The sequence below is a fragment of the Somniosus microcephalus genome, chromosome 27, assembly GCF_052327205.1.
Source record: "Somniosus microcephalus isolate GS21.2 chromosome 27, FLI_Smic_1.0, whole genome shotgun sequence".
Taxonomy (NCBI): domain Eukaryota; kingdom Metazoa; phylum Chordata; class Chondrichthyes; order Squaliformes; family Somniosidae; genus Somniosus; species Somniosus microcephalus.
Window position 1 is genome coordinate 36,446,801 of NC_141013.1, and position 14,566 is coordinate 36,461,366.

General features: G+C 48.7%; 1 protein-coding gene across 4 annotated transcripts in view; it reads left to right on the forward strand.

Moving 5' to 3' along the window:
- Window positions 1-13,989: 13,989 nt before the first annotated feature.
- Window positions 13,990-14,566, forward strand: part of sh3gl3a (SH3-domain GRB2-like 3a) — a 156,987-nt gene continuing 156,410 nt past the window's right edge. For 2 of the 4 annotated variants that reach the window (XM_085968849.1, XM_085968853.1), the window contains exon 1: window positions 13,990-14,250. In XM_085968849.1, the coding sequence (XP_085824975.1) occupies window positions 14,206-14,250 (45 nt within the window). In that variant the 5' untranslated portion in view covers window positions 13,990-14,205. Of the gene's footprint in view, window positions 14,251-14,302; window positions 14,339-14,566 lie in introns of those variants that run through there. The other 2 variants (XM_085968852.1, XM_085968850.1) reach the window with 2 other exon arrangements.

Consider the following 14,566-nt stretch of genomic DNA (forward strand, 5'->3'; position numbering starts at 1 on the left):
TGAGAGTCACCCAAAAACTAACAGTACAGATCCCTACTCAGGGTTTATATACAGGTGTGGTCACTGCCGGTACTACAGTATACAGTAGCTGTAAAAAGTAGTTCTCCCCTTAAAGGTACATACACTACACCTTGAGCTTACATTGAGCTTCATTGGAACAGCGTAAATGGCCGAGGACAGCGAGCTCAGACTGGGAGCGGAGCGGAGAATTAAAGTGACAGGCGACCGGAAGCTCGAGGTCACGCTTGCAGACTGAATGGAGGTGTTCCGCAAAGCGATCACCCAATCTACGTTTGGTGTACCCAATGTAGAGGAGACAGTATTGTGAGCAGTGAATGCAGTATATTAAATTGCAAGAAGTACAAGTAAATCGCTGTTTCACCTGGAAAGGGTGTTTGGGGCCCTGGACAGTGGGAAGTGGGGCGGTAAAAGGGCAGGTGTTGCATCTCCTGCGCTTGCACGGGATGGTGCCGTGGGAAGGGGAGGGGGTGTTGGGAGTGATTGAGGATTGGACCAGGGTGTCGCGGAGGGAGTGGTCCCTTCGGAATGCTGAAAGGGGAGGGGAAGATATTTTTGGTGGTGGGATCACGCTGGAGGTGGCGGAAATGGTGGAGGATGATCCGTTGAATGTGGAGTCTGGTGGGGTGAAAGGTGAGGACAAGGGGAACCCTATCATGGTTCTGGGAGGGAGGGGAAGGGGTGAGAGCAGAAGTGTGGGAAATGGAATAGACACGGTCGAGGGCCGTGTCAACCACAGTAGAGGGAAATCCTCGGTTGAGGTAAAAGGAAGACATGTCGGAAGTACTAGTGTGGAAGGTGGCATTGTCAGAACAGATGCGACGGAGAAATTGGAAGAATGGGATAGAGTCCTTACAGGAAGCAGGGTGGGAGGAAGTGTAGTCCAGGTAGCTGTGGGAGTCAGTGGGCTTATACTGGATGTTTGTTGATTGCCTATCCCCATAGTCTATCAACAAATGACCAGGTAATACGTTTTAGTGATGTTGGTTGAGGAATAAGTATTGTTCAGGACACTGGGGAACCCCCCTGCTCTTCTTCAAATAATACCATGGGATCTTATATGTCCACCCGAGAGGGCAGACCAGGCCTTGGTTTAACATATTCTTCGAAAGACGGCACCTCCAATAGTGCAGCACTCCTTCAGTACTGCACTGAAGTGTCAGCCTGGATTATGGGCTTAAGTCTCTGGAGTGGGTGCTATACGTTCTGACTCAGCAGCGAGAGTGCTACCACTGAATCAAGGCTGACACCCAATAAGCAGTATTGCTTTTGGTTCTTTAGATGATGACTTTGTAAGATCAAGATGGCAGTTATGTTCAGGATGAGAAGAATAAAATCCCTTTCGAAATGGTAGTGTCACGTTTTTCTACAATATGGTATAGGTCCACATCTACTTCAACTTTGTCTAACATCTGTCCACTTTACAATTGCATCCAGCCACACAATGTTGTTATGCCATCTAAGTGCACACAAAACACTTGTGAACAGCACAATCAAAGCTGTCTCACTGTAATTTGCTCTGCAGTATTTCACAATTGAGCTGCACATAAGCAATATAGTCATTGAGCCACAAAAGGCACTTTAGCACTAAGCCAAATTCTATTGCCAGCCAATGCCAATGAAGATTTTACTCACCATTTAGATCTCAATCAACATCTTAGGAAAGGTTAAGAGTTCAGCTGTACCGATGCCTGTATGCTTTTAAACTTTTTCTATTTCAAACGTAAAGGGTTTGCTGTCCCTAGAGAGAAAACAAGTGCTCAGCAGAGCAAAACTTGTTTGTTGTTTCGAGATCTGTTGGCAGAGATACACAGCAGGCCTCAGATTCTGAGATCTTTTAGCAAGTAGTCTTTATATAAACAGAACCTATTATGAAAGAATTTGGTCTGCAAGTCACTGAATTCATCAACAAAGTCCAATCTTTATGGACTGTCTTTATAATCAAATCATTTAAATTTGGAAATCTTTGCTTCAAGTGGAACCCTAACCAAGTTAGAATACTTCACGTGGTCCGACAAGGATTGACGGCAGTTTTTACCAGTAGTTACACACTAAACGATCACAAAAATGAACACCTCCCTCTCTTTAAAAAAAGTTGTGCAATGACGGGCGACTTAGTGAAAGAAAATACGACCAGAAATGAAGTAACATTTCAGGATAAATTGTCATTTCCAGTTACAACATTAAGAATACTGTTATCAGATTCAAGATGGGAGAGCTCAATGCCAAGTCCTATACGAGGGCCTCAAAGTACTTAAAAACATGTACACATCACTCGGGAGTGTACTCTACTAAGCTCTTGGAGCACACTTGCAACATTGGACCAACTTTCCCTGGTTTTGCCCCCTGCTCCTCCCCATCACGATTGCTTGTTAACCAAGATGAGCTCAAACCACAAAATTTAGAAGTATTTACTTTGAAAGTAAAAAGCAAACAAATTGCTGCCACCAGGAGCTCTCTTCAGTCCATCAGTCTGATTTTAAAATCTATGATTGCATCAAAAAATGCGTGACTGAGGACTGTTTTGCTTATATTTCCTTTAATACTTTTAAAAAACCCACTTTAAGCTGATTTATTTTGTGATTGAAAATACTGACAAAAGATTGAATTTAGTGAAACAGAAATTTAAAAATAAATCCGGAACCTTTCCCATCCCGTAAAATCTACAAAGCCTATTGGCGGCCTGTGCATTTGATTTTTTTGAAAGAAAATAAGAAAGACTTGCATTTATATAGCGCCTTTCACGACCACAGTACGTCCCAAAGCGCTTTACAGCCAATGAAGTACTTTTTGAAGTGGAGTCACTGTTGTAATGTAGGAAACACAGCAGAGAATCTGTGCACAGCAAGCTCCCACAAACAGCAATGTGATAATGACCAGATAATCTGTTTTAGTGATGTTGATTGAGGGATAAATATTGGTCAGGACACCGGGGAGAACTCCCCTGCTCTTCATCGAATTAGTGCCATGGGATCTTTTACGTCCACCTTTTGTGGGTTTTTTGGTTCAGTTTTGGTACCCTACTCCGAAAGGACCTTGGTGCATTGAAGAGGATTCATATTACTGTAACAAGGATAATTAGAGTCATAGAGTTATACAGCACAGAAAGAGGCCCTTCGGCCCATCGCGTCCGCGCCGGCCATCAAGCCCTGTCTAATCTAATCCCATTTTCCAGCATTTGGTCCGTAGCCTTGTATGCTATGGCATTTCAAGTGCTCATCCAAATGCTTCTTGAATGTTGTGAGTGTTCCTGCCTCTACCACCCTTTCAGGCAGTGAGTTCCAGATTCCAACCACCCTCTGGGTGAAAAAGTTCTTCCTCAAATCCCCTCTAAACCTCCTGCCCCTTACCTTGAATCTATGCCCCCTTGTTATTGACCCCTCTACTAAGGGAAAAAGTTCCTTTCTATCTACCCTATCTACCGGGTGCTCCGGTTTCCTCCCACAGTCCAAAGATGTGCGGGTTAGGTTGATTGGCTATGATAAATTGACCCTTAGTGTTAGGGGGATTAAATACATGGGGTTACAGGGATCGGGTGGGATATGTGTCGGTGCAGGCTCGATGGGCCGAAATGGCCTCTATCTGCACTGTGGGGTTTTTGTGATTCTGTGATTCTATGCCCCTCATAATTTTGTACACCTCAATCAGGTCCTCCCTCAGCCTTCTCTGCTCCAAGGAAAACAACCCCAGCCTGTCCAGTCTTTCTTCATAGCTGAAGCGCTCCAGCCCAGGTAACATCCTGGTGAATCTCCTCTGCACCCTCTCCAAAGCAATCACATCCTTCCTAAAGTGTGGCGACCAGAACTGCACACAGTATTCCAGCTGTGGCCTAACCAGCGTTTTGTACAGCTCCATCATAACCTCCCTGCTCTTATATTCTATGCCTCGGCTAATGAAGGCAAGTATCCCATATGCCTTTTTAACCACCTTATCCACCTGTTCTGCTGCCTTCAGGGATCTATGTACATGCACACCAAGGTCCCTCTGATCCTCTGTCTTTCCTAGGGTCTTACCATTCATTGTGTATTCCCTTGCCTTGTTAGTCCCTCCAAAATGCATCACCTCACACTTTTCAGGGTTAAATTCCATTTGCCACTGTTCCGCCCATCTGACCAACCCATCTATATCGTCCTGCAGACTGAGGCTACCCTCCTCGCTATTTAGCACCCCACCAATTTTCGTGTCATCTGTGAACTTACTGATCATACCTTTTACATTCACATCCAAATCATTAATGTAGACCACAAACAGCAAGGGACCCAGCACCGATCCCTGCGATACCCCACTGGACACAGGCTTCCAGTCACAAAAACAACCTTCGACCATCACCCTCTGCCTTCTGCCACTAAGCCAGTTTTGGATCCAATGTGCCAAGGCACCCTGGATCCCATGGCCTCTTACCTTCTTGACCAGTCTCCTATGCGGGACTTTATCAAAAGCCTTACTGAAATCCATGTATACCACATCCACTGCACTACCCTCATCCACACACCTAGTCACCCCCTCGAAAAATTCAATCAAATTGGTCAGACATGATCTTCCCTTGACAAAGCCATGCTGACTATCCCTGATTAATCCTTGCCTCTCCAAGTGGAGACTAATTCTGTCCCTCAGAATTTTTTCCAATAATTTCCCTACCACTGATGTTAGGCTTACTGGCCTGTAATTCCCTGGTTTATCCCTACTACCCTTCTTGAATAATGGTACTATGTTAGCTGTTCTCCAGTCCTCTGGCACATCCCCTGTGGCCAGAGAGGTTCTGAAAATTTGTGTCAGAGCCCCTGCAATCTCCTCCTTTGCCTCACACAGCAGCCTGGGATACATTTCGTCCAGGCAAGGACTTTGGGTTTGACGGGGTTATTATTGTATGAGGCTGGCAATGGAGCCACTACACCCGAGTTATACTGCCAGTGCTAAAACTGAAACATAAAGGTGTTTCTGACAAATTTCGGTATTTATTATAGAACATCAGCAAGGTGAGCTCATTGATGAATATTTAGCTGAAATTTGAACATTGTGGGAGTGTGATGGTGGAGTGACCTGGATCTCCAACGTACTGCACCATGGGATGGGATGACATGGGTTCATGGCACAAAATATTCCAAATATGGTCTTACTAATAATGCATACAAGATTAGGATAACTTGTTTCAACTTCTAATCAAATGTCCTTGACCAGTAAGCAGATTTTCCAAGCTGTGGGTATGCCTCAAGGAACAGCAGCCAGCAGTTCTGTCAGTGTGTCAAACGTGTGCTTTGCTTTAGCAGGACAATATACTCAATGCCTCTTGCCGAGGATAGAATACAGACTGCAAAAGCCTTTAGGGAGGGCCAGCGTGCAGAGTTTTAGTGCAGTGCCAAAGATAAGACCGTAGCTTCTATGCATACTGCCTTCAGTAACCTAAAACTGAGGGAATCTGGGTAGTAGGCTGTTACCATTTGCACCACTAACACTGGAACTCAAAGATAAGAGGAATAATAAAACTAGAGGTAGTTTTAAGCCAATGAAGTACTTTTTGAAGTGGAGTCACTGTTGTAATGTAGGAAACGCAGCAGATAATCTGTGCACAGCAAGCTCCCTCAAACAGCAATGTGATAATGACCAGATAATCTGTTTTAGTGATGTTGATTGATGGATAAATATTGGCCATTGCATTGAAATGTTATCATTTTTTTAAAAAATGCCCTCAAATGCCATACACTGCAAACCTTCAGTGAGGTTTACACGTTCTTGGTGCTGGGCTATAACAAAAATAGGGTTACATTGTGGGCAGGTGCCTGATCAGAATCGCAGAATCCATTTCCTTTTAATAGACATTTGCAAAGGCAATTAAATGATTGGCGTTTTCAGATAATTCACTGCATTATCCGTTGGCATTGGTAAATCAATGTAACAATCTGACTGCAAAAAAATAAATCTTGGTAACGCTTGCGCAATGCACTGTGTCGAGTTTCTCCTTATTTACTCTAGCAACACCATTCACGATTTTGAACACCTCTATCAAATCTCCTCTTAACCTTCTCTGCTCTGAGGAGAACCCCAGCTTCTCTAGTCTCTCCACATAACTGAAGTCCCTCATCCCTGGTACCATTCTGGTCAATCTCCTCTGCACCCTCTCCAAGGCCTTGACATCCTTCCTCAAGTGTAGCACCCAGAATTGAACACAAAACTCCAACTGAGTCCTATCCAGTGGTTTATAAAGGTTTAGCATAGCTTCCTTACTTTTGTACTCTATTCCTCTATTGATAAAGCCAATGACTCCATGTGCTTTTTTTAACAGCTTTCTCAACTCGTCCTGTCACTTGGTCATTTAGTTCAATGCTGTTTGTGGGAGCTTGCTGTGTGCAAATTGGCTGCTGTGTCTCCTACATTACAACAGTGACTGCACTTCTAAAGTATTTAATTGCCATAAAAAATGCTTAGTGGGGTGTGGGGGGTGAGGAGGGGGGATATAGGCAAGAACAAAAGGGAAAGGCTGTGATAGGCTGGAGGGCAGGAGTGATTAAATGACAAAAGGGACGATGGTGCATTGTGTAACATGAAATGTTACCATGACTGTGACAAAGGTAAACTATTCCTCTTCGTCCTTCTTGACCTGTCTGCAGCCTTTGACACGGTTGATCACTCCATGATCCTCCAACGCCTCTCCACCGTCGTCCAGCTGGGCAGGACTGCACTCACCCAGTTCCATTCTTATCTAGCTAATCGTAGCCAGAGAATCATCTGCAACGGATTCTCTTTCTGCTCCCGTATTGTTACATCTGATGTTCCCCAAGGATCTGTCCTTGGCCGCCTCCTATTTCTCATCTACATGCTGCCCCTTGGCGACATCATCCGAAAACACAGCGTCAGTTTCCACATGTACGCTGACGACACCCAGCTCTACCTCGCTACCCCTTCGCTCAATCCTTCCACTGTCTTTAAATTGTCAGACTGCTTGTCCGACATCCAGTACTGGATGAGCAGAAATTTCCTCCAACTAAACATTGGGAAGACCGAAGCCTTTGTCTTCGGTCCCCGTCACTGACTCCATTCCTCTGCCTAGCCTCTGTCTGAGGCTGAACCAGACTGTTCGCAACCTTGGTGTCATATTTACCCTGAAATGAGCTTCTGACCACATATCCACAACATCACAAAGACCGCCTATTTCCACCTCTGTAACATCGCCCATCTCCGCCCCTGCCTCAGCTCATCTGCTGCTGAAACCCTCATCCATGCCTTTGTACAGTCCAAAGATGTGCAGGTTAGGTTGATTGGCTATGATAAATTGACCCTTAGTGTTAGGGGGAGTAAATATGTGGGGTTACGGGGATAGGGTGGGATATGTGTTGGTGTAGGGGTTACGGGGATCGGGTGGGATATGTGTCGGTGCAGGCTCGATGGGCCGAAATGGCCTCTATCTGCACTGTGGGGTTTCTGTGGTTTCTGTGGTTTCTGTGGTTACCTCTAGACTTGATCATTCCAACGCACTCCTGGCCAGCCTCCCACATTCCACCCTACGTAAACTTGAGGTCATCCAAAACTTGGCTGTCCGTGTCCTAACTCGCACCAAGTCCCGTTCACCCATCACCCCTGTGCTCGCTGACCTACATTGGCTCCCGGTTAAGCAATGCCTCGTTTGAAAAATTCTCATCCTTGTTTTCAAATCCCTCCATGGCCTCACCCCTCCCTATCTCTGTAATCTTCTTCAGCTCCACAACCCCTTGAGATATCTGTGCTCCTCTAATTCTGCCCTCTTGAGCATCCCTGATTATAATCGCTCAACCTTTGGTTGTCGTGCCTTCTGTTGCCTGTGGTAAACCACTGTTATCGTTCACAACCGTTCACTATTGTTACACTGTTGCTATCACTGTTTACACTGTTGTTATCACTACACAAGGTTACCTCTTGCCATGCACGCTGTTATACCTAGGCATACCTCAGCTGACTCCGCCCATGGCTCCGCCTGCTTGCCCAGGTATAAAGGTGACTGATTGGCTAGTATTCTTCCTTGTTGGAACCGATCACCCACGAGGGTGGGCTCTGTTATTTAGCCAATAAAAACCTATAGTTACTATCTTAACTCGTCGCTTTTCATGGAATGAATTGATAGGTATATCAATTTTATTGGCGAAATTTTGAAATGAATGGACTGGAGCAGCCAAACGACCAGCCAAACGGCCAGCTACAACAGCCCCAGCAGCCGACTTGGCTGCGAGCCCTCCGACCGCTGTACCTGGATCTAAATCCACAGGCAGCGAATTCAGCCCTCGACTTCGATCACTGGCTGAGCTGCTTTGAATCCTACCTGGTAGACTCCAGCGTGCCATCGGAAGCCGACAAACTAAGAGTTCTGACCGCCCAGGTGAGCCCTAAAGTATTTGCACTCATCCGGGACCTTGCTACATACGAGGAGGCCCTCGACCTGCTAAAAGAGCAGTACCGGAGCCCAGTAAATTCAATGTATGCCAGACATCTCCTAAGATCCCGCTCGCAACAGCCAGGAGAGTCTGTAGATGAATTTTTACGGGCGCTACAAACACTCGGCAGGGACTGTGACTTTAAAGCTGTATCGGCTGCACAACATGCTGAAGGAAATATCCGTGATGCCTTCGTGAAAGGCCTTCGGTCCGACTACTCACGGCAAAGACTGCTCGAATCAAAGGACCTCGGCTTGAAAGCAGTTGCAGCCCTCGCTCGCTCCCTGGAAGTGGCCCATTGGGGCCTCGAGGCGTACTCCGGGTACAGTGCTGCGCGACCCTGGGACTCGGGCCCGACTTCGGCCGCAACACCCCTTGCACCGCCGCCCCTGGGACCTACTACGGCGTCGGTGTCCCGGAATCGATCGGGACCGCCACCCTCGGGACCTGCTGCGGCAGCGGAGCCCCGCGATCGGGCCGCCAGCTGCTATTTCTGTGGCCAGGCGAGACATCAAAGGGCGCGCTGCCCTGCAAGGAACGCGACCTGCTCCAGATGCAAAAAAAAAGGCCACTTCGCAAACGCCTGCAGGGGGAAAGCCACAGACGCCAGCAGTGCCTCATGTGAGTCGTGGGGGCGGCCATCTTTGATCAAGGCCACAGACGCCAGCAGTGCCTCTTGTGAGTCATGGGGGCGGCCATCTTCTCCGCCATTTTGTTCAACTTCGACCTCGTGGGGATCTGCGTCATGGGCGCCGCCATTTTGTTCGCCGCACTCGGCCGCCATTTTGTCTCCAGACCCGACCACCGCCTCACCTGCCGACTACAGCAGCTCACTCAGCCATACACTGGCCTCCGTCACGCTTGACCAAGCTCTCCCGCATCATCTGTCCAGGTCCATGATGGACATCGAAGTAAACAGCCACGCCACGACCTGCCTGTTCGACAGCGGGAGCACGGAGAGTTTTATTCACCCAGACACGGTGCGCTGCTACTCCCTCACTGTCCGGCCAATGCGCCATCGGATCTCGATGGCGTCGAAGTCCCATTCAACAGACGTCAGCGGCTACTGTGTGGTGACTCTGTCGGTTAGGGGCACGGAATATAAAAACTTTAAACTTCTCGTCCTGCCCCAGCTCTGCGCTGCCGTCCTACTAGGGCTGGATTTCCAATGCCACCTTCAAAGTGTCACTTTGGCATACGGTGGATCCCTCCCCCCACTCACAGTCTACAACCAGCAGTTTTTAAACCGCCCGCCGCGTACCACCTGCGGCCTCTCCACTCTCAAAGTCCCGCCCCCCTCCTTGTTCGCTAACCTCACCCGCGACTGTAAACCCGTCGCTACCAAGAGCAGGCGGTACAGCGCCGGGGACAGAGCTTTTATTAGCTCTGAGGTGCAGCGACTCCTGAAGGAGGGCATCATCGAGGGGAGCACCAGCCCCTGGCGTGCCCAGGTCGTAGTCGTTAAGACCGGCAATAAACACCGCCTGGTCATCGACTACAGCCAAACCATAAACCGGTACACCCAGCTGGACGCATACCCCCTTCCCCGCATATCTGATATGGTCAACCAGATTGCACAGTACCGGGTATTCTCCACCATCGACCTCAAGTCGGCCTATCACCAACTCCCTATCTGCCCTGAGGACCGCCAGTATACTGCCTTCGAGGCGAATGGCCGCCTCTACCACTTCCTTAGGGTTCCCTTCGGCGTCACCAACGGGGTTTCGGTCTTCCAAAGGGAGATGGACCGGATGCTTGACCAGAACGCGCTGCAGGCCACGTTTCCTTATCTAGGTAACGTCACCATCTGCGGCCACGACCAGCAGGACCATGATGTTAATCTGGAGAAATTCCTCCGTACGGCCCAACGGCTGAATCTCACTTACAATAAGGAGAAATGTATGTTTAACACCTCGCGCCTTGCCATCCTCGGCTGCGTAGTAGAGAACAGAGTCATCGGCCCCGACCCCGAAAGAATGCGCCCCCTCATGGAGCTTCCCCTTCCCCACTGTCAAAAGGCACTGAAGAGAACCCTGGGGCTCTTCGCTTACTATGCCCAATGGGTGCCCAATTATGCGGACAAAGCCAGACCCCTCATGAAGTCCACCTCCTTCCCCCTGACAGCAGAAGCATGCGCAGCCTTCTCCCTCATAAAAGGAGACATTGCGAAGGCCACAATGCACGCAGTGGATGAGTCCATCCCTTTCCAAGTGGAGAGCGATGCATCCGACTTCGCCCTAGCTGCAACCCTTAACCAGGCAGGGAGACCTGTGGCTTTCTTCTCAAGGACCCTCCAGGGCCCTGAGATCCGACACTCTTCTGTCGAGAAGGAGGCCCAGGCGATTGTGGAAGCGGTACGATGCTGGAGGCATTACCTGGCAGGCAAACGATTTACCCTCCTCACCGACCAGCGTTCGGTTGCTTTTATGTTTAATAACAAGCTGAGGGGCAAAATCAAGAACGACAAGATCTTGAGGTGGAGAATTGAGCTCTCCACCTACGATTACGATATCTTGTACCGGCCTGGTAAACTCAACGAGCCCCCAGATGCTCTATCACGAGGTACATGCACCAACGCGCAAGTTGATAGACTGCGGACCCTCCACAACGACCTCTGCCACCCCGGGGTCACTAGACTTTACCACTTCATTAAGGCTCGCAACCTGCCCTACTCCATCGAGGAGGTCAGGACCATGACCAGGAACTGCCAAGCCTGTGCCGAATGCAAACCGCATTTCTATAGCAAGCCTGATCAAGGCCACCCGCCCCTTCGAGCGCTTGAGCATCGATTTTAAGGGGCCCCTCCCGTCCTCTGACCGTAATGTGTACTTCCTCAACATTATTGACGAGTACTCCCGTTTCCCCTTTGCCATCCCCTGCCCAGACATGACCAGTACCACGGTCATCAAATGCCTGAACGACCTCTTCGCCTTGTTCGGGTTCCCGAACTATATACATAGCGACCGGGGCTCATCCTTCATGAGCGAGGAACTTCGCCAGTTCCTGCTCGCGAGAGGTATTGCTGCGAGCAGGACCACCAGCTACAACCCCCGGGGGAACGGCCAGGTGGAAAGAGAGAACGCGACAGTTTGGAAGGCCGTCCTCTTAGCCCTAAAGTCTAAGGGCCTCCCAACCTCTCGCTGGCAGGAAGTCCTCCCGGCAGCGCTCCATTCCATCCGGTCACTGCTTTGTACTGCCATTAACGCCACCCCCCATGAGCAAATGTTTGTTTTCCCCAGGAAGTCGACTACGGGAACCTCGCTACCAACATGGCTGACTTCTCCGGGGCCCGTCCTGCTGCGGAAGCACGTGAGGACCCATAAAACGGACCCCCTGGTCGAGAGGGTGAACCTCCTGCACGCCAACCCCCAGTATGCCTATGTGGCATACCCAGACGGGCGGGAGGACACAGTCTCCTTGCGAGACCCCTCGGGCACCCCTGAGATACCACCATTATCCCCCACCACTCCCCCAAATCCAGCTCCTGTAGGCGGCATGCCGGAACCCCAGGAGCCTTCGTTGACCACGCAGACACCAGCATTAACATCGGATACTGCACCACCGCCGCCGCTGCTGCGCCGATCAGAAAGGCTTACGAGGCCTCCTGATAGACTGACATACACGAACTGGTAGTACACTTCACCCCGCCGGACTCAATTTTAAACAAGGGGTGAATGTGGTAAACCACTGTTATCGTTCACAACCGTTCACTATTGTTACACTGTTGTTATCACTGTTTACACTGTTGTTATCACTACACAAGGTTACCTCTTGCCACGCACGCTGTTATACCTAGGCATACCTCAGCTGACTCCGCCCATGGCTCCGCCTGCTTGCCCAGGTATAAAGGTGACTGATTGGCTAGTATTCTTCCTTGTTGGAACCGATCACCCACGAGGGTGGGCTCTGTTATTTAGCCAATAAAAACCTATAGTTACTATCTTAACTCGTCGCTTTTCATGGAATGAATTGATAGGTATATCATTGCCTAGGCCCTAAGCTCTAGAATTCCCTGCCTAAACCTCTCCGCCTCGCTACCTCTCTTTCCTCCTTTAAGACGCTCCTTAAAACCTACCTCTTTGACCAAGCTTTTGGTCACCTGCCCTAATTTCTCCTTACGCTAGCAAAATACTGCGGATGCTAGAAATCCGAAATAACAACAGAAAACGCTGGAAAAACTCAGCAGGCCAGGGCAGCATCCGTGGAGAGAGAAACAGAGTTAACGTTTCAGGTTGATGACCTTTCGTCTTATTTCTCCTTATGTGGCTCGGTGTCAAATTTTTTTTTGCCTTAAAATACTCCTGTGCAGCGCCTTGGGACATTTTACTATGCTAAAGGCGCTATATAAATACAAGTTGTTGTTAATCCAGTTTCTCTCTCCACAGATGCTGCCTGACCTGCTGAGCTGTTTCCAGCATTTTCTGTCTCCATTTCAGACTTCCAAGTTGCGCCGTAGTTAGCTTAGGGTCTAATTTAAAGGTGGGGGGGCATTTTAAAAAAGCTAGTCTTGACAAAGGGTTTTGACCTGAAACGTTGTCTCTATTTCTCTCTCCACGGATGTTGCCTGGCCTGCTGAGTTTTTCCAGCATAGAAGATAGGAGCAGGAGTAGGCCATTCGGCCCCTCGAGCCTGCTCCGCCATTCAATGAGATCATGGCTGATCATCCAAATTCAGTACCCTGTCCCTGCCTTCTCCCCATATCCCTTGATCCCTTTAGCCTTAAGAAATATATCTAGCTCCTTCTTGAATATATTTAATGAATTGGCCTCTACTGCCTTCTGTGGTAGAGAATTCCACAGGTCCACCACTCTCTGTGTGAAGAAATTCCTCCTCATCTCAGTCCTAAATGGCTTACCCCTTATCCTTAGACTGTGACCCCTGGTTCTGGACTCCCCGACCATCGGGAACATCCTTCCTGCATCTAGTCTGTCTAGTCCTGTTAGAATTTTATAAGTTTCAATGAGATCCCCTCTCATTCTTCTAAACTCCAGCGAGTATAAGCCCAATCGACCCAATCTCTCCTCATACGTCATTCCTGCCATCCAGCATTTTCTGTTACGATAGCAAAATACTGCGGATGCTGGAAATCCGAAATAACAACAGAAAATTCTAATCTAGAGCCGTCTTTTGTCTCCACTAGTCCTATCACCATCTCGTCTCGTTTTGAATACCTCTTAATGTCTCTTCTTCTCTTTTGTTCTCTCCCAGCCTGGCCTCTTAATCTATTTCATTCCCTGTGCCTCTTTAGCCTTGACAAAGGGTTTTCACCCGAAATGTTGACTCTATTTCTCTCTCCACTGATGTTGCCTGGCCTGCTGAGTTTTTCCAGCATTTTCTGTTGTTATTTAAAAAAAGCTAAATATCATTTTGATTTTTTGTGGTTGTTGTTGCAGTGGAGGGATGACCACTCTGGCGGCTCACCACAGCTGTCCCACTGAACCCGCCCCCTTCATTGACAATCCAGATGTGAGCGACGTCGTGACGTGGTGACGTCAGAGGAGAGGGGGCGGGATTATCTGCCCCCCCCCCCCCCCGTCTGTCACAGTGAGTGACGGCGGCGGCGGCAGTGGCCGAGTGTGTGAAGCGATACAGTTTCAGTGCGAGAGGCAGTGTTACTGTAGCGAGAGCTGGCTACCCATCGCAGCCCTCAGCTGGCGGGGTGGGTGGCTGGGGGGCTCTCGCTTTGCAACACTAGTTCAGAAATACATTAAAACAGCAACCATAACAGTTGTTAGAGAGAGAGAAAAAAAAAAGAAGCCAGCTTTTTGTCTCCCTCAAGTGGGTCAAGATGTCGGTTGCCGGCTTGAAGAAGCAATTCCATAAAGCCAGTCAGGTAGGAGACGCCCCAATGCCACTCTTGCCTGTTGGCACAGCTTGCAGGAGAGTGAGAAGCTCCTTTAATGGCACTGGACCCAGTAACGGTAGCTACTGGTTATGCATATAAATAAATAATATGTATGTGTGTGGGGGGTGCTGGATAGCTGCGCCCCCCTCTGGGTCGTGCATAATTGCAAATGCAGTCACATTTTGCAGCTAAGATTTATTTTTCTTCCAAATTGCAAATTACTTTTTCATTTTTTTTTGTAAATTGGGACTGATAGTCTCTCTTCCCCCCACCCCCCCCAACGTGATAATCGATGTGCAAAGCT